Source organism: Heliangelus exortis, chromosome 1, assembly GCF_036169615.1.
Source record: "Heliangelus exortis chromosome 1, bHelExo1.hap1, whole genome shotgun sequence".
NCBI lineage: Eukaryota > Metazoa > Chordata > Aves > Apodiformes > Trochilidae > Heliangelus > Heliangelus exortis.
The window spans coordinates 26,807,651-26,827,299 of record NC_092422.1 but is presented as its reverse complement, the minus strand read 5'-3'; the positions used below and the strand labels follow the sequence as shown (position 1 = coordinate 26,827,299).

Genomic DNA, 19,649 nt, shown 5'->3' with positions numbered 1-19,649 from the left:
ATTTAAGTTACTGTGTTTAAAAAAACACCATAAAAAACCAACCAAAACACAACAGTTGTGAAACCTGTTGTTTCATCACTCTGTGTTGTGAACTATGTAGTTAAAATGATCAGTCTGGTGACACAGAACAGTAAAGGTTTGGCAAACTACAAGGGCTTGCAAAGGGTCTTAGGGAATTCAGACAGCCTAAATCACACAATTATTAAATTAGATGCTTTACTGGGTTAGGGCCTAATTAAAAAATTGTCAAGTTGTTCAGATTTCTTCATATTAGCTCAGTCTGTTTATTTTTCCACATTTCAGTATTTTTTGAAAATGACTGCTCTGATATCAAACATGTGCAAGCTGCAAATTAACTTTCATGCTGTATCTACAACTTAAAAGATTTTAAATGTATTGAAAATGCAATTCAAACCAGCCATGTCTTTCTTCCCCTTACTTATTTTTTTTTCTCAGAGATTGGCAATCAGAAATTCCACAAATACAGCCAAGAGAAGACATTGAAGTGGTTAAAAAAAAAGGTATTGTGGTTCTCTTGCTTTCAAAATTGTTTTATGTTTAAAATGAAAATACTTATTAGCTTGTCCATATGTGCACTTGAGCCATGTGGTGTGCCTCAGTTCAAGATAGGTGTCTTTCACAAAGGACAGACATCATAGTGAAGCTCTTGCACTTGGGAGTGTGATGAGGTGACAGGTTTGTTGTGTTTCTCCTCCTCTTGAGGATGGCATGAAAGGGATTCATGGATTGTGGGGAGGCAAAAGTTCAAGTGAAGTTCAGCTTATCACGGTGTTCTGTAGGCTTTGCAGAACGTGAGGGGCTTGTCTTTTGCTTTCCCCACTTCACAGATCGACTGGAGAGAGAGCTATGACAGATGCAGCTTTTAAGTTCTGCCATGCTTTAAAGCTGGACAGCTTGGTTTTGTGATACAAATGGCTTCCTCATGAAGTTTTGGCAGAGCTTTTCAGAGTGGTCCTGGTATGGTTGCTGCTATCCTGCTCCAATCATGCTGTTCAAGAGGTCTGTACAGTAAGCAGAAAGTAAAATAATGTTGTAGCTAAGCTTGCTGTGGTCTGTGTTTTGGTATAAAGAAGGTGAATCTCATTTTACTCATGCACGTGTGCCCCTACAATGATGCTATTTGGTAGAAAAAGATTGTATGCATCATGGGATGCAAGGGAGCCTTGTTTAAATTTGTCAACACAAACACAAAATCTGCTCTGCTTTTTGCAGTGAAGAGGCATGGGGATATCTGTTGTGCAATGAATACCTGAATATTTACAATTGATCAGGTACCTGTTTGCATTCTTGAAAATATCTCTTTCTACCAATAATCTCTCTTAGATTCAGCATAGCAGAGTCCTATAAAGTCCATAATCTTTTGTTTCCGTCAGGAAATGCCTTTGCAGTCCAACTGAGCTCAGTCATTCCCTGTTTTCCAAGCAGGTGTATTTCTCACCTGTATAATCATGGCTGTTGCATCTGAGTAGCTCAGTTAATCTTAGGGTGCTGCAAAACTGGAGCTGTGTTGCCAAGGCAACATGTTCAAAGGCATGCTGTTTTCTTTGGGTTTTTTGAGTTCATATGCTAGTCATTACAAATGTATATTAAATTTCACCACAGTCCATAACTTGAGTGTTTTATATGCCTGAAACAAAATTACAAGAGCCTTGTCACTGCATTAACATGTGCATAACAACACTGATACTGACATTTCATTCTCTGGTTTCCTATAGGTCAATCAAACAGTGAAAGCACTTAAAAGCAACAATATAACTGTAGGTGAAAGATTACATGCAGCTACATATATCAGCTGTAAACAGATCACAGATACTGAAGAAGGTAAGAAAACTAAACATTGTAATTAATTTCATTTTTGTGAAGTCGTATTTGTGGAGATAAAACTCATTGTTAGAATCTAAAATGCATTGAAATTGGCCTTTGCAGTAAGTATATTCCTTGTACAGAAAATGCCATATGTGTTGTAACTGTGACTTGACTTTTCTGAACTCTTTGGTATCTTCATAAGATTACATTGTAATTAACAGTATGTCTTGGCTGGGAATCTTTTAACTTTTCCTTAATTAAAGAAGATGTTTTTCCCTGTGAAATGTATGCTGAAATGCTTTGCTGAACTGAGACTGTCTGGGATGCAAGCTTATACTGCATATATAAGTATCCACTCAGTAAGTGTCTCTGTATGACAACAGACTCCTTTTTTATTAATACTATTATTTTATTAACATGCAAATGTTCTTTGCTTAATTCTGCAAAAAGGGAAGGAATCTTAGGAAGTCATATTCACAGATCAAGAGCTCCTCATCCAAACATTACTTTGTGTGACAAACGTGTAGAATATACAAGTGTATGCTTACTAAGGGCAAAAAACCTTAAGTAGTATGTGTGTTGAATTGACCTGAAATTAAAAAAACTGGTACCAAAAGCTCTGGAGTAATCCTGTTTTCCTCCAAGTCACCTTTTCTCTGCGGTGGGCAATGCCCTGAATGTTACTGAGATATGAAGTTGTGTAGAGAAACCTGATAATGGGCTTTGAATAAATTCTTTGAATGTTAATGAAAATTAAGGAAATTTAAGAACATGACAAACAAAACCAAATTGTTTCTTACTGCAATGATTCATAAGTCTGCATGCTGTTGAAAAACAAGGAGAAACAAAGCAACTTGCTGACAAAGTGGAAAATGAGTTTTACCAAGTAATGATATCAAAGGAAACAACATAAATGAGATTTAAGAGGCAACTAGACAGCTTTATAGAACAGAGATTGTAATATATGGTTTTTAAAAAGAGGCAAAGCTGCAAAACTTGTGATTTTAATTCTACAGTAGCTTTTCGTCCTTTTCCCCAGCCCCATTTCTTTAAAGAAAGGGAAAACTGTCCTGACAGAAACCATCTTGACTGTGCTTAAATACTTCATCTCTGAAATTTGTAATTAAGTAGCTCTTTGCAGTTTTTTTTCCCACCTTCCTGCTTAACTAGAGTAACATGAATATAACAGTCTTTTTAAAAGCATTTTTAAGGTTTAAAAGAGCAACATTTAAATAGGGAATACTAGGGGTTAAAAGTAGGTAAGTTTTGGAGGCAGTCCCACTGTATGTAGCAAGGTGAATGACAGGAAGTCAAATGGACCTTAGTCAACACTTAATCTTAATAAGACTAATTTTCTTGTCTGATTCTTTCACTGCCATGACAGTGCAATTTACTTCTGTAGAGAATTGCTTTCATTGGGGTATAATGAAATTTCAGTGTCTTATAGATAGAGGGGTATGTGCAGTTAGCATCTACAGATATTGTAGGGCAAAAATCTGGCAGGATATAAATGCACGTGGGGAAGGAGCAGAAGTTTAACATGTGAGACCTGAGTATTTCATTCAGAAGACAAAGAAAGGAGCTACACAAGTATTACTTTTGTTTGACAGGAGGTTAATAACAAAGCGAGGCTAGGGTGAGAACACAGACTCCTTAGAATGCAAACAGTGGTATTTTAAAATTGGTAAAGGAAATCAGTGAAGATTGCTTCAAGGCATAAAGAAAAAGGGAATGGATTTTGTATCTAATACAAAATAATAGCAGCTAACTTGGCCTCGCCATTCAGTGTCAATGTGAAGAGTGAGATGATTCTTAAGTGATAAATTTGACACACTAAGTGCTGAGGTGAAATTGTCTTGGATTGGAATTATTTCCTTGTTCTCCTGACCCTAGAGTGGGCTTAGGGAGTGACAAATCCTTGATGAACCTAGGCAGTAGAGGAAGGGAGAAGTACAGATAGGAGATACTAAAAGTGTTATGTTGGTGTAGTTGGAATGCATATTCTGGTGTCAGATTTTTATGCTTCAATGCCTGGTTGTATTGGGCTTTTTAGATTAAAACAAACAAACAAACAAAAAAACCAAACCAGGAGAGTGTCTCTGGCACAGGAGAAAAAGTTCTTTACCACACAGAAGCTAGTTTACCATGTGCCTCTGAAGTCTCTCAAGTGTATAGGTATATGAACAGATAGAGCTGGCCTGTTGTATATTGAATTCAGAGGTGTGATTTCAGCTTATGTCCGTCTGGCAAGTATTTCATGTGCATGAGTGCAGGTACTCCCTAGCAGCCCCAACAACAGTAAGTTTTAAAGATCCAGCCCACAATCAGTAAGTGCTTGTGGGGAGCGTGACTGGAAAAGATCTGGTTTAGGACTTCATGTTATAAAAGGGTCACTTTTTTTTTTTTTTTCCCAGTCTCTCAGAAAAACATTTATAGCAGGAGTGCCCTGTACTGAAAACAGCTTCTAGTAGTTCATATTTCCACAGATAATTATCCCATCTTGCCAGTGATGTTTAGATAGGCCTTGGCATTTTCCATAAAGTATTGAAATTAAGTACAAGACTTTGAAATAGACTCATTGTCTCATCTAATTGTTTTCAGTCAAAGCCAGAAAATGTACTTTAGTACTGAAGCCCTTGCCAAATAATTGTAAGATCCAGATGCTTTAAAATTAATGATTGCGTGTTCTGTTGAGTCAGCTTTTTACTTTTGCAGGTTTTTAAAATTTAATTTATTCGGAAAAATACATGATATCTAGTATTCTCTGAAAGTGAACAGCTTTCGTAAAGTACATACAGCAGATATTAATAACATGTGCTGACAAAATGAGTGTAGTAAGTCTTTACTTTTTAAATAAACCTACAAGTGTCATATAACATAAACTACTCAACATAGAGAACCATTACAGTGTATCCATTAGAAGTCTCTTACTATTAATTCAACCTTATGATTTATGGTAATGCGTGCAGCATGGCTAAGGCAACGTGACTGTATAATGTGAATGTTCTTTTTCTTCTTCCCACTCCCTGCCTTCTTCCTGAAGACTATGTACGGTATGCCCATGGGTTAATATCTGAATATATTCCTGAGGATCTGAGTAAGGAGTTGTTAAAATACTTAGGGTGAGTATTGTTCCAGATAAGCACTAGTTTTATAAGGCACGCATTAATGTCCTTTTGGTAATTTCTGTTGAATAATGAGATTTGTTCATCAAGGTTGCAGTGAATGACACAATGAAACTATATTTGGCATACTTTCAATACAGTTGTTTTCAAATGTAGATTATACTTCCAGTTGTCCCTCTCCCTTCCAGCTGTCCCATGGTTTAGGACCATGGACTGAAGGAGATATGTAATGTATACCTCATATGTCTGTTACACAGTTGCATCATTAGACCCTGGGCAATGTGTCTGGGCAAGAGTTAAAGCAGCAGAGCCAGGAGTAGAATCTTCATCTCCAGTCTTCTTTCCTTTTCCCTGCTCAACTCAGTGCTGCTGGGGTTTGACTTCATATATCTAACTTGTGTTAGTTTACATTTAAATCTGGAAGGGGAGCCAAAGTCATCATCCTGGTGTTCCCTGCCAGCAGCAGACTTTGCTGGGAGTGTCACTGGGACCTTGCACTTGTCCCTCAGTTCAGTTCTCTTCAAAGGGTTCTGTTACCGTGGCGTGTGGAAAAATGTGCTGTTTCCAGTTGAAGTCCTGTAGTTTAACAATTTCATTGAAAAGATGTTACGTGGTTTTCAATATCATCTTCCTAATAGCCAAGGTTTTGAAAGTAAGGTGGAATTCTCCTGTTTTGATTGCCAGATCTAGGAACTTTTAAAAAAGACTTTCTGTATGGTGCTTGGCTCTGTTTTAGTTATCTAAGTCATAAATACAGAGTCCATGAGCTTTTGCAAATGCATGCCATGTATGAGCAGCTGATAGCCAAAGCAGCCTTTGTGGGGAAGGAATTACAAGCTTTAGGTGGTGCAGTCCAGCTGCCTTAATTTATAACTTAAAATCTTTTGTTCTGCAGGCTCCCAGAACTTAAAAGTCCAGCATCAGAGCCGCCAGTGAAGGTAGGAGAATATTAAAATATTGACATATACATTGTGTTGTAAGATAATTGCTCTGAATTATTATTAAAACTAGACTAGGTCAAGCAGTGGGTAGAATATAATAAGTAAATTGGCCTTGTAAAAAGTTAGTCTGAAACAACACAAGAAGTTTTACCAGGTACTTCATATTTTTTAATAAGGAATATTTTGGTTGGTTTTCCTGTTTAAAAAAGGGGAGGGAAGGAGAGAGGCATACTTTATGGTTTTGGTCAGCAGTCTTTTCATATGTGTTTTGCTTATTTAGTTTTATTGAGGTTGATGGGACAATATGACCTCATAGGTTTTCTTTCATATGTAATTTATGAGGACCCTGAAAAGGACCTCCTGGGTCATGGATTCCCAGACAACCATGTTGGATAATCTCTCATATATTGACCATTCTTCACTGTAAGTCTCATTAGGATTTTTCTATTTCCATTACTTTTCTTGGAAAACCATTCTATAACCTCATTCCTCTGATGCTCAGAAACTTTCCTGTAAATTCCACCTTGAATTTGTTCATGGCCAATTTATTCCACTGTGCTTTTGTACGAACATTATCACTATTTTTTTTTTAATTGAAATGGCTCTTTTCCCTCCCTGAGATTAGTTTTCTCAATGTGTAAAAGGAAATCATATATCCTTTATGTTCTCATTTTGTGAAGCCAAACTTGGTTGTGTAATATGGGTTCTCCATTTCATCATCGTTTCAGGAACATTTCTTTGCACCTATTCCAAGATGAATTCAATTGTTTCAAAGCAGGTGACCAGAATAAAAAATAATTATTCACAGTAAAACCTTTACTAGTACAATATGGTGGCATTCTTCCCACCTTATCTTAACTGAAAGTAATTAATCTCATTACATCTTAGAATCCCATTTGCCTCTCTTGTTGTGTGGTGTACCAGATATCTCACAGTCATGCTGTGAACAGTTAAAACACACGGTTGTTATTTTTCTGTTTCTCCACTGCAGTTTTCAGTTGATCAGCATTCAGATTTACGAGAAATGCATGGACTTAGCTGCTGTATACGTGACCTTGTACTTCTATACTTTGCATCTGTTTTTAATGTTTCCAGTCTTAAAAGTTCTCTGCCTTTTCCTTCATGGTGTTACAAGTTTTTTATATATTCATAATGCTACACGGTGGTGTACGTTCAGCAAATATCAGCATTCTGTTATCTTTAATTAACAATTAATGCATATTTTGAATAGATATTGTCCATGGTGCTTCAAAAGTGCCAATTATCCCTTTCTGCTTTATTTGCTTTAATTTCCCTTTTATGCAGTTTCTTATCCACCTTAAAATTCTTATGCAGTCTTTCAGTTGCTTAAGTGGCACGATGTCAAGTTTTCTAGCAATCCTTGTGCCTTGTGAAACAAAAAATATTATCTTTGAGAAAAAAAGATCAATTGGTAGGCATTACATGTGTTTAGTTTTCTAAAAGAGTTTTAGTAACTCTTCATCTATCATTATTCTTCCTTCTTTCACTTTTTCTTCCCCCATCCTCCATCCTGCTGTGGCCTACTATCACTTTTTCTTCCTCCTTGCATATAGATGGATGTTTGGCTGTTCTGGAGCAATATGGTCCTTACCTGATAGAACAGTTGCCAAGTTTTGTCTCTGGACTTGTGATTTCTCAGGCAGCTTCCCAACAGTGTCAGCATATTGAGTTTTACTTATATCTTGAATAGAGTGATTTGTATTCTCTTTTCTCTCCCTGTGTTTAACCTCTTCATCTTTGTTGAAAAGGATTTGTTCCATTTTGGGGCTACACATAAATTAGCCTTAATATATATCCAATCCTGACTGTATAGCAGCTTCACTTTTTCTTTTTTGATTTCCTTTTTACCTCTGTGGCTAAACAACCTTCTACTATTTGTTTTAATTTCCTTTCCAAGGTCTAACTCAGCTTGACTTTTTTGGCAGTTCTCACTTTGTCCCAGTATTACCTGACCCCTAAAACAAATATCTCTTTTTTTCTTGGCAGTCTTTTTTTCCCCCATTCATCGTAGAATTGTGCTTATTCCTAGTGTCTTGGGGAGGGAATATGTGCACATCTGTGTGAGCAAGGGAAAACATTCATATAGTTTAGTCTGAGAAACTCTTTCCTTCAAGATTTTTCACCTTGTTTGAAGCAAAAGATTCAAAATCACTTCTCCCCTCTTTTTCTTTTCCATTCCAAGTGCCCTTCTCACACATCAAGTCCCTTCTTTGGCATAGAGAGTAAGGCATATGGTTTGCAAAGTTTGCACCACTTTTCATTAAGAACCCCACTTTTAATTACCCTTTCCACTTAATTTAAAGCAAGGCAGCCTTAATATAATTACTGAAACAATTTACTCACTACACCAACCTTTCCTGCAGTGTTCCTGCTACTTACCAAAACAAAGTCTAAAATTTCTGGCTGGTTCAGTGAATGTTCTGTTAAGCAGTGTGTCAGCTAGCACGTGCAGGAGTAATTGGTCCCTACTATTATTAATAGCATTTGTTCTCCAATGTATATCCATGGATATAAGTTATTTCCATCTGGTTAGAGTTGTTCTGGCTGCACAGTTACTTGGCCCTTTGATTAAGTTACGAATTATCTTTATGCATTGTAAGAAATATTAAACACACATCAGGAGCCAACTGATATTCATTAGCCATATAAGCATGTTACAACAACTGTATTAAACTACATGTGATGTACATTACATACTATGTATGAATAGCTTTTATACCATTGGGATAGTTCTGAGAATCTATTTATAAAAATAGTTTTATTTCAGCAGTTTGGTTACAGAGGTGAGGCTTACAACTGTTCAGTTGTTGGACAGTGAAATCTTGCTGAGGATCTGATTAATTTCCAGAGCACTGACCAGAGTGTGTGTGATGCTTCTGTGTATTAAGTCTTTGCAGCTTCAGAAACTGTAATGCTCCTTTAGTTCACAATCTCCAATGAGCAAGGCTGGCTTGTACACTGGAACCTCTAGTTGAGACTGTTTTCATTCACTTGTAGCAACATTTCTGTTCATGAGGGCAAAGTGTGTTGACAGACAAAATATAGGATTATTGCAAATAAGAAAGGGTCTAGCATGTATTTTCTGTTGTGGTAAAGTCACATGTTTAGAAATCATGTTAAAATACATTCTGAAGGGAGGAGAGATTTAGAAACTTCAGTGTCTGCTACCAGAAGAAGTACAACAGATTATCTTGTAGTAGAAGAGTAAACTAGGTACAGTCTGGACTCTAATGTAATGTTTAAATCAAAATTACATGGGCTTTGTATTCATTGTAGACCATTGATCTTGTAATCATCGTACTGTCCAGTTTGTCAGCACAGGGAGTCTGACAATTGGCAGATAATGACAGAAATCTACAAAGAATATGTAGACTCTGCTACAACTAAAAAGCAAATATTTTGCCGACATGCAGACATTCTGTTGTAAGTTTTACAAACTTTATCAGATTTCAAAAAGAGGGGAATTGTAATTATTCATTAGATTGTCATTTGAAAATGTAATCGCAGCACAGTAAACAGACTCCTCCAGGGGCTGATCCAGATCCCGTTGAAATCAAAAGAAAAGGCTGCTGTTGGATCTGGTTCTAAGAGCTGAGAAATCTAAGCTGCAGACCTGGCTTCTGTGCCAAAGAGAGAGAGGTGGGGGGAGAGAGAGATCACAAGCACCATAAACAAAATGAATAAAGCAGGATCTTAAAAGGTATGGTACCATCCAAGTTGCTTGCAAAATCACTCTCTTTGGCACAAAACCTAGGAAGGCCACAGTTTAGATTTCACAGGATATTAAGGACAGGGTTGTAATATCAGATATATGATAATAATAATAAAAATACAGTGTTGTAAAATACTATATACTTTTTTTTTTCCCTTTTGGAAACATACCAAGAGGTTCTCTCCTTTAAACTAAACACATGCTCACAGTTTATGGAAAGAAATACTCATTCTTACAGCCTAATCATGTGAAGTGCCGAGAACCATTCACTTCCATTATTTCTGAAGTTAGAAGGCACCTAGCACATGCAGAGTCAAGCTTCTTAGTACACTGTTGGATTCAAGTGATGAAGCAGTCAGCAGAAATATGTCAGTGTTTCACTGTTGCCAAACTGTAGAAAATAATTACTTCGAAAGCTTGTGCACAGATAGTAAACTGGATAATGATCCACTTGTGTTAGCAGATAGCAATAACACTGGAGTTGCTGTGCAGTTCCATGAGACTGTGGGGACCACAGTCCAGGTTCCCTGGCTCTTAGATACTAATTTCCAACAGCTGTTCTGTAAAGGTTCTCTGACTCTTGACACCAAAGTCACAGCCATGGAAGTGAAAACCAGGATTCACATGATTTCTAGAAGTCTTCCTTCAGAAGGCTAGAAAAAAAAAAAAGTGCTTCCCATGACACTGAATGGTCTCTTCTGCATGCTGTAGAGATGCTATATATTTAGATGTAAAGAAGACAATTGCAAAGAAGAATCTTCCACTGCTACTGCAGATTCTTCAGTTGACTGCCATTTCTTTTTTGGTGCTATGGTTACATTACAAAGCCAAAGCTTTAAACTTCCATGTGTGTACGTCAAAAAAGTGGTTGACAGAGCAACTTCCTCACGCTTAACATTTCAGAAAAGGAAATTGTCAGATGTCCCTGTGGAAATAGAAGAAGACTATACTAAGTTTAACAGCAACAATCTGAAAACCAAAAAGGTAAGCAAGCCTTGCATGCATGCATGTTTTGCTAAAACGTAGACCAATATCCAACATAAATACTATTTTTCTCCTCCAAAACACATTAAAAAAAACTAAACCAAATACCAAATGGCAGATATCTGTAGTTTCATCTCCCTGAACTTCTTGTTCAGTTTCATTTGACTTTGATACGCTTAATGTCCCATTCTGAACTATCACATAGTGTCAGTGTTTGACAGATTTTCTCAGCAAACACTCTAGTGAGTGAACCTCACAGACTTTGACACGTTAAGCTGCTTGGCTGATGTTTGCAAAGTTCTTTGAGATCTTTAGATGAGAAATTCCATGGCTTACTGATAGAAACTGTTAAATTTCAGTCATTTCAAAAAGAAAAAGATGGCAACATTCACGTAAGTTTGAAGGGATGCTAAGACAGGCTTTATTTTTGCCCATAAATACTGCTTGTGCACTTACTTGTGTCAAGTTAATGAAGTTAAAGCAACGCAGAGCTTGCTGATTGCCAGATCCAACACAAGTTTGGAGGCCAATTCAAATCTGAGGCCAGTGGTGCCTGCCACTGAACTATTCCTAGGAGAGCAACAGAGATGTGAAAAGAAATAGATGCTGTCTGTGTGTGCCAAAGTTACAAGGCTTGCACTGGCTGATTTCTCTGAACACTGAAAGAAAATGAATCTCTTCAGTCCATCAGCAACCAAAAAAGCCTTCTGTGATAGTGCTGTGACCTTCAGACTAATGCTGACTACTCTTTATCCCTTTGCAAAGAGAAGCAGCTGCTAAACAGATGCATTCCTTCCTCTCCTCAAAACCCCCAGAATTTTTTATATTCAGGGCACATGCTAGTATTGAAGTAAGAAGATTGCCCCCCAAGTGAAGGTGATGAATAATTTAAAGCATTCCTGTTTCCCCCTGGCCCCCATTAAGTACCTATAGCTTTTGAACTGCACATAAAGATAGAAATAGGCTGAGGAGAGATAATTCATTTTAACATTAAATATGATTTACTTCTGAAATAATGAAGCACACTGATGAGAGAATCTGGGAAAGAAAAGATAGCTCTTGGATTCTGTACAGTATACTACTCCTTTTTAAATACTTTGGCACTGGTTTTGTTTGTATAGTAACACAGACAATCATACGGTTGTTGAATATCTCCATCCTATCCCACAACCTTCTATCTGGTCCCAAGTATTCTAATTGTGAAGTCCTACAGACTGAGGAGCATCATGAGGAAAGGTCAATGCAAAGTTTTCTTAATAGGGAAAACAGCTAGAGATTTAAAACATAGCATTTTAAAACGTAAAAAAGAAAAGTGGGGTCAGCTCTATAAAACGTGGCTCATAAAATGTGTTTTAGGTGTAAAAGTCTGGGAGGTTGTCCCAGTGGTTTCAAAGTGCTGTGCACATGTTAGTTACCTTCTTCATTCTTAGCTCTTCCATCTCCATCCCCTTTCTTTCACTGTGCATGGAGTCTTTGATCATAAGTCAATGTGAATTATTTGTCATCTGTAATGCAAGACTTTAACTCAGCCTGCTGACAGCATAATCATGAGACTGAGTCGGAGGGTACAGCGTGCATCTGTTATATTGCATGCATTATTCCTCTTAATGTACACTCAGGGATTATCCCAAAGTAAACGTTTGAGTTGGGATACCTCATTCTGCAGAAAGGGAAGATGTTTCACCTCCTTGTCCTTGTAATTGATTATTTGTCTTTGTCTGAGGTTAAGTAATTCGTGACAAGTGTTTTTCTGTTTGAATAATCTCAAATTTGTTTGGTAAGGTTTTTCTCCTGCAGTTTAAAGCCTGCATAAAATTAGCTTTACTGGTGTAACCTAAGAAAGTGATTCGACTTCTTGCTTGACTTCTGTACTTAGGAGTTTGTAGCTTGTATTCTGCTCCTATGGAGATGCTGCTTATCTTTCTTGGTTTGTTGTTTCACTGACAGGCAAACAGCAAGATGACTGCAGCACAGAAGGCTCTGGCCAAAGTTGATAAGAGTGGAATGAAATCCATTTCTACTTTCTTCAGCTCCAAACCTAAAGCATCAAAATAAAGATTTGTTCTTGAAAGACTTTTATACAGTGGTTAATTTTAGGTTAAGCTAAAGATGTCTCCTGGGGTTTTTTTGTTAGTGTAGTGCATGCAGGGCATGTCTCTCGATGTGGTGAAGTGTGATGAAGGGATCTCTGAGCTACTGTGGGAGAAACTTGTAATGCCTCAGTGGGGCAAGGCAGCACCCTGCAGATATTCCAGCTTGGGTCAGGAGGGCAGCCTGACTGCCCACATGGTGCTGTACTGTGCTGCTGCTTCTTCTAGAGCAAGCTCAGTCAGAGCTACCACAGAGTTTCCTCCATTGCACTCCATTCTGTGATGGAACCATGCCCTCCTTTGATAAGTTTTTAAGGAGAGGGGTTTTTTGTTCATAAGCAGCATTATTTTTTGAGACTTTTTAGAGATTTTTTTTACCCAGTACAACAGCAGAGTAGGATGGCATCATTAGATTTTTATGTTGACCCAAATCTAAGTGCTGATGTAAGCAATGCCATTAGTGGTAATTTACTGAGGTAAAGATAGTGTCTGTTGGGATTTTGATTGTTTTGAATATGCTAGAAGCAAACTGCAATAAATGTCAATGTGCATGTAATGCAATAAAGTGCCTTGTGTAACAAATTTGTGTTTGTTGTATTTGTTGTATATTTCACGAGTTAGATTATGCTTAGGGACATTTCTAAAGGGGTTTTGGTATTTTATTGGTTGTGTATAAATTTTAATCCTTAAAAAATTACAGCATGACTTTGTGATTACATGGTAAATCTCTTAACACATATAAATATAGGGGTATTTTTATGTTCAGTTCCAAAGTCAATAGGCCCTTACAAAAATAATTAGGGAAAGGCAAAACTGGGGTTTGTAAAAAAAGTTGGATGCATAATTGAAAAGCCTAAGTATGACTGTCTTGGATAAGTTTTGCTCAAGGTAGGACTGGACTGTTATTTAAAACACACTACTCACTCTTGAGTGTCTTCTTTCCTCATCCCAGGGTATTCCTGTACATTCAGAGGGACAGCTCTCTGCTGGGTTGCATCTTCCCTATTTCACAGAGCTGAAAAAGAGATGGGAGTTGCTGGGGTCATTTGTATAGGTCTGGCCAGTTCTGCACCACACTAACTCATTGCCTCATTCACCAGTTACACCACCAAGCTGTTCCTGTGGATCAGCTGCAATGTGTGTTTTAGAAAGACATTCTTTAAGTACATCCTTCTCTGCTACCTCAGCTCTGTTGAGAATCTGCCTTTATCTCTTGAGAATCTGCCTTTATCTCTTGATAACGGGGAGTTTCAGAGAAAGTATGAATCTCATCATTCTTAGTAACTCATTTCTCCACTGCAGACTTACTTGCTGCTGTTGACACCCCATGAGTTACAGTGGGGTTTCTGAAGAGCTCTATGACATTCTTAAAAATGGATGAGAAGCCTTGCTGTGTGTTGTGTGCAGTGTTGCAATTGTTGGGGTTCCTGTGCCTTTCAAACCAGTAAGGTTTTTTCGAAGTTTTGGTCATAGTTTGTAAACGGGGACATCGGTATGGTTGGAATTCCAGATTGAGGAAAATACTTGGAAATCTATGGAATTATGTCTGATTAAAGAGAAGTTTATTTAATGAAAGTGAATGACCTCCCAATAGGATACAATCGATGTTCCCAGTTCTAAAAAGATTTGTCCAAAGTGGATTATCTAGAACCAACATGAGGGTCCTTAAAAAAAATGCTTTTCAGGAATTCTAAGGAATCAATACTGTCAGTCTTTCATATCTCTGAAAATCAGCCTGTAGTGCTAGTTTTTGAACATAGATTGAGAAGCGTTTATTCAGGTGCAGAAGCTTTACTGATTTTTCAGTTATAATTGTTACATCTATTCCAAGCCATTTGGTTTTTTAATAAAATTTCAGTCATTAATGTCAACTTTCTGAATCAATACAATGGGTAGAGAGCAGTAGGGGACACAGAAAACCCCAGGAGTTCTTATATGGAGACATAGAGAAGTTCCTGTCTTGTTGTTCAGCTGTATTTCTTGAGGAGAATTTCACCAACCCTATTAGTTTCCTCTTCTGCCATTAACTATCAGATGAGTTTAAAAATTAATAGTAGATGTCAATGGTTGTGATAATTTTCATTGTACATCATCTTTAGAGTTACCTTCAAACTTTTTTCCTACATTATTTGTCCAGACTGTGTGTGAAAACCAGCCCCACAGGAGCACTTATTTTTTTATCCTATGGGTCCTTGCTATGATTGAAAAGAACCAACATTTGGTGATTGCAGTCGTGAATTTGAAGGATTAAATTTTGAAAAACATTTAACTTAGCCCAGCAGTTTTATTTGACAGCCAAAGGACCTCACGCCCAACTTCATATCAGGGGGAAAAAGGGATGCTCCAGTGGTGACAGCTTCTGAAAACTGTCACTCAAACTGCAGGATAATGCTACAAGGACAGAAAGAAAAAGGAAAAGCACATATTGTCATGTTAATGGAGAAGTTTTTTGCAATAAGCAACATCCTGTGGGGGGGAGTATTTTGGTAAATGAGAGGAAAGGAATTTTGTATGTAGAAATGGGAAGCAAACTCCAAGCACTTGATGTTGAGATGGTGGACAAGCTTGAGTTAGATGTTTGAGTGGAAATCCAAGAGTGGGAGAGGGTTACATGAGAAACAGGAACCATGAAGTTGGACAGATAATGGTAGAAGCTCTTCTGGATAATTCAGTCTGCTAGTTTTAAGGCTGTGGATTTTAATAATTAAAATGTTTTGTGTCACAAATATTGGGAATGCATCTTTTCATTGACTGCACACTTCCAGAACCTTTCTTCTAAGAAGTCCTGTTTTTTCTGGTCAGAATTTAGGAGAAGGAGGACAGTTCTGACAGAGCTGGGAGGTCTTTGTGCTGATTTCCCATCGTGGGTAGTGATTTTTTTCTTTCTCTGTGTGTGACTTTCACATCTGTTACTGCACTGAAGGACCAAGTTCTTCTTCCTCTGTGCATAGGTGTGCTGTGATTTAGTGTGTCACATCTCAACTTCAGCTGTCAGCTCTGCTGTAACTTACAACAATAGTAATTTTATTAGTGACTGTGCTTTTTGGTTGAGGAGGAACTTGTGCATGACAAAAAAAAAATAAGCCATTTCCAAAAGCCATTAGAGCTTTCATGTGAAAAGAAAAACTTTTCCCCTTAGGAAAGAATGAAATACACTTAGTAACTTTGAAACTTCCTCAACATGTATCTTTAAGGAGTTATGAAGAGCATGTGGTGCCAAATACATAAAACAGTATTTCCTACCACAATGAGGATTTAAATATAGTTACCATGGCTGGCCAGCAGTAGCAGAAGGTCATTATAAAGTGCTGCTTTGCTGTTTCTTCCTTGGTTAGCTCAGTAGGACAGCACCAATATAGGGATATGGTCTTACTTTATTTCTTTTTGACATTAAGATGCCATCTCTACATGTTAGTGTGTAAATATCTGATGAGCTGTGATGCTTTTGTAGTTGTTGTTTTGGAACTAAGCAGTTCTTCCCTTCACCACTTTTTTTAGATTTCACATTGCAAATGGATTGACACCAGTGGGCATGGAAAACTTCATATGGAAATACCAGCAATGACTTAGGGTCATATATAATATAAGTGTTGGACTTGCACATTATTTTCAGTCATAAGTAATAAAGTTTGTTCTATTTGTAGAAGTGACAATTGGTGATTAGAGTATTTTCAGTGGAAAAGGTGGCATAGTTGGCTGATGTTGCATTCAGATCTGAAATTTAGAAGAGTTCAGGTGTTCTGTTGTATCTAACAATGTTTTTTTAAAAGGGAAACCAAGTGCATGGGCAGCTACTTGAATAGATTCATGTTTATGACTTGAGTTTTCTCTTTCCTTTTTAGGTGCCTGCTCAAAGACGTGCAAAGAAGAAATGAAAGGAGCCTAAGGAGACTCACTAGTACTAATTTAACTTGCCATAATCTCAGAGCAGCTTTTAAAGGCTTTTTTTTACTCGCTTTCTGAAAATAAATGCTTGAAGTTAGACATGCCCCGTTCCAAGAAAAAGCAAATCTCAGCAGATTAACATTGTTAAACATGCGGTGTGTTAAACATACACTGCTTCAGATTTTATAGCTTACATACTATTGGACTATCAGGCTCTTCCAGGAAAGCACTTATGAGCATGCCTAATGTTAAGCACATGAGCAGTGATCTAAAAGTCAGCAGTGCTGTTCGTGTGGGTAAGTGCTTTGCTGGATCAGCGCCTGAAGTCCTGTTAGGTGCTGAGCATCCTGATCCATATCCAGCAAAGCACTTACATCCATGCTTATCTGAACTGGAAGAGCCAGTCTAACTAATATTTGTGCATTAGTCTTCACCATAAAATCTCTCCTGGCACAATGGCTCACATGCTTAAAATTAAGCACCTGCCTAAGTATTTTGCAAGGTCAGACCAGCAGCACCCTTGAGCAAGTCTTAAGAAATTATTTGATTTTGTATACATTTTCCTTTTTTGTACTCACTTTTTTGTCTGAGTGTATGATTTTAGTGGCCATAATTACAAGTTTCAGAAACTGTATAGCAATATATTTTTGTACATTCTCTTTTTTGTATATTTTGTATATTCTCTTTTCTTCTTCAAAATCTTGCCAAATTCAGCAAGATGGCTTGTTTGGACTGGAAGTCCAGTGTTCAGACTTAGAGTCATCCAAAATGAATTACATTTAACTCTTCTTTTTTAAAGACATTTATATTGAAAGTATTTCACTGTGATTGATTTAAATGGTTTCATCCAGCCATGGCCTTTTATGCAGAGGGTGTTTTTACCTAGCTCTGGTTGTGTGAACAGTTTGATTTTTTAAGTGCTAAGGTTGAGATAGAGTATGTGTTCAAAAGGGCAAATGGTTAAGTTGCATTTTGATTTTACTTTTTTTTTCCTGAGGTGTTGAAACCTTAGAAAAGTGTATAAAAGTTACACGAAAAATTTGCGTTGATAACTAAACCAAACTTACACAATCCTCCAGGTTTAAAAAAAAAAACAAACACCTAAGTATTCATTTATTTTTAATCATGTAAGAGACACTTTTCTGTGGAGTGAACTTCAACCAAAATGTCAACTTGAGTCTTCATCAACCATGCAGAAACCTGTTGCTAATGAGATCCTTAAGTGATCCATGTCAGATGTAGTCTGATGTTTTTAACTTTTGTTTGTTTATCAAACTCCAATTAATACCTCACTCTTTGCTATAAAACTTTTTTACAAGTAATAATTGACAGGATTTTGAGCATAATGAATGTACTACTGTAAATTTTAACTATGACCTCAGTTCACAGACACCAACAGCAAATGACCAACACGTTCTGTAAATCTTGAATGTATTTGACATTGCTGAAAACTAAATTCCAAGACATAGAGACTTATTCAACCTTCTTTTCAACTGTTTCTGATCAACTCTGTTTCAGAATATGAGAAACCTGAGCTGTTAGAAATTATGTATGAAAGGAAATGTAATCTGAATGCTTATTTTAGGAATTTGCACTGAATTATTTTTGTTACTTTTACACTAGTCTGGTTAAGCAATGTGCACTATCCCTTTTCAAGTAAAAAAAAAAATTATTTTAACAAGTTTTCTAGGCAGTGCTGTGCAAATATTACATGGGCCCAAGATGAAATTTCTATTTTTCTAGCTTATATTTTAAAAATGCTTGATTTATAGATAAGATTATTTTTATCAGTGAAGTGTCATTCACATTTTTTGAAAGATTTATTTTTATTTCATGTACAATAAATAAATAACTACCTTTGGAACAACTTGTTGATTATGACTTCATTGATTTCACAGGGTAATAAAAAAAAAGTCATGTGGTCAGACTACTACCAGTGCTGACCTCCACAAGCTTGTTAGTAATTGTTAGTCTGAGCTGAAGGAAATGGTGAATCCTGAGGTGAATCCTAACCTAAAAGTTCATTAAGATAGATTCATTAAAGCAATTAGGCTAATCCTTGAGGACCTCACTGCACAAATGTTCTGGTGAAAACCCATTTCTGTGTACACACGTTTTGATTTTCATGAACATAGCAGTGGATTTCTGAGTGATGCCTTGATGAGGGGAGTGGGTAAGAAAAGTATGATGTGATATTTGTGTCTTTTTTTTACATATTTAACAATCTTTGCCATCACCTATGGAGCATATGGGTGCTTCATCACAGACTGACATATAACAATTTTTTTACATGTTTTTTATGCTAATCTAACATACGTTAATCAAATGAAGTTAATGAAACACAAGGAAAAAGTTGTATCTCTGCCAAACTGGTATCACCATGATGCTGTGCAAAATGCCAACAGCAGGCTTCAAGGCTGTTAGGAGACTATTGCATTTCATTTGTAAAATCAAGAGAACCAAGAGGCAAAGCAAAGGTGACTTTTTGTTTTTTTTTTAATCTGGTGGTTAAGTTAGTTAATTGATATTAATGAGAACCAAGCAAGGAAAGTGTTAAGATTTGTACCACTTCATAAACCCATCACTTGCCAGTACTCATCTGTAGAAGCAGAATTTGCAGTGCTAAAGACAAAGCACTAAAGCAGCTTCAATTTAAATATAATAAATAGCATTTACACTGCTTATCTCAATAATGTGGATTGGCAAAGTAATGCAAAGATAAAATGGCACATTGCCTCTTTAAGGAAATACCATGCTCAGATCTCTAAGCTTTGCTCTCTAGCACTCTGTGCATGTACAACTGTTAGGTCTCTTAAGGTCTGTCACATTGTAAATTGCCTTATTTTTTCCAAAGCTCCCTTTCTAAAGTGTCTTTGGTACCCTGAGGTAGTAGCTAAGCCAGCAATGTTATCACAGGTAAAACAATACCCCACTGAAACTCGTCCATTTTAAAAAAAGAAAGCTAGATAAGTTGATCAAGTATGGGTTTGGTGATCAGGTAGTGAGGTGGATCAGGAACTGGTTGAAAGGAAGGAGTCAGAGAGTTGTAGTCAATGGGGCAGAA

General features: G+C 37.0%; 1 protein-coding gene across 2 annotated transcripts in view; it reads left to right on the top strand.

Moving 5' to 3' along the window:
• RNASEH2B (ribonuclease H2 subunit B) overlaps positions 1–16,698 on the top strand; it is a 42,063-nt gene extending 25,365 nt beyond the window's left edge. Inside the window, exons 6-11 of one of the 2 annotated variants that reach the window (XM_071738713.1) lie at positions 457–521; positions 1,737–1,842; positions 4,871–4,949; positions 5,848–5,890; positions 10,530–10,610; positions 12,558–13,282. In XM_071738713.1, coding sequence (XP_071594814.1) covers positions 457–521; positions 1,737–1,842; positions 4,871–4,949; positions 5,848–5,890; positions 10,530–10,610; positions 12,558–12,665 — 482 coding nt within the window. In that variant the 3' untranslated portion in view covers positions 12,666–13,282. Of the gene's footprint in view, positions 1–456; positions 522–1,736; positions 1,843–4,870; positions 4,950–5,847; positions 5,891–10,529; positions 10,611–12,557; positions 13,283–16,542 lie in introns of those variants that run through there. The other variant, XM_071738720.1, reaches the window with a different exon arrangement.
• The last annotated feature ends 2,951 nt before the right edge of the window (positions 16,699–19,649 follow it).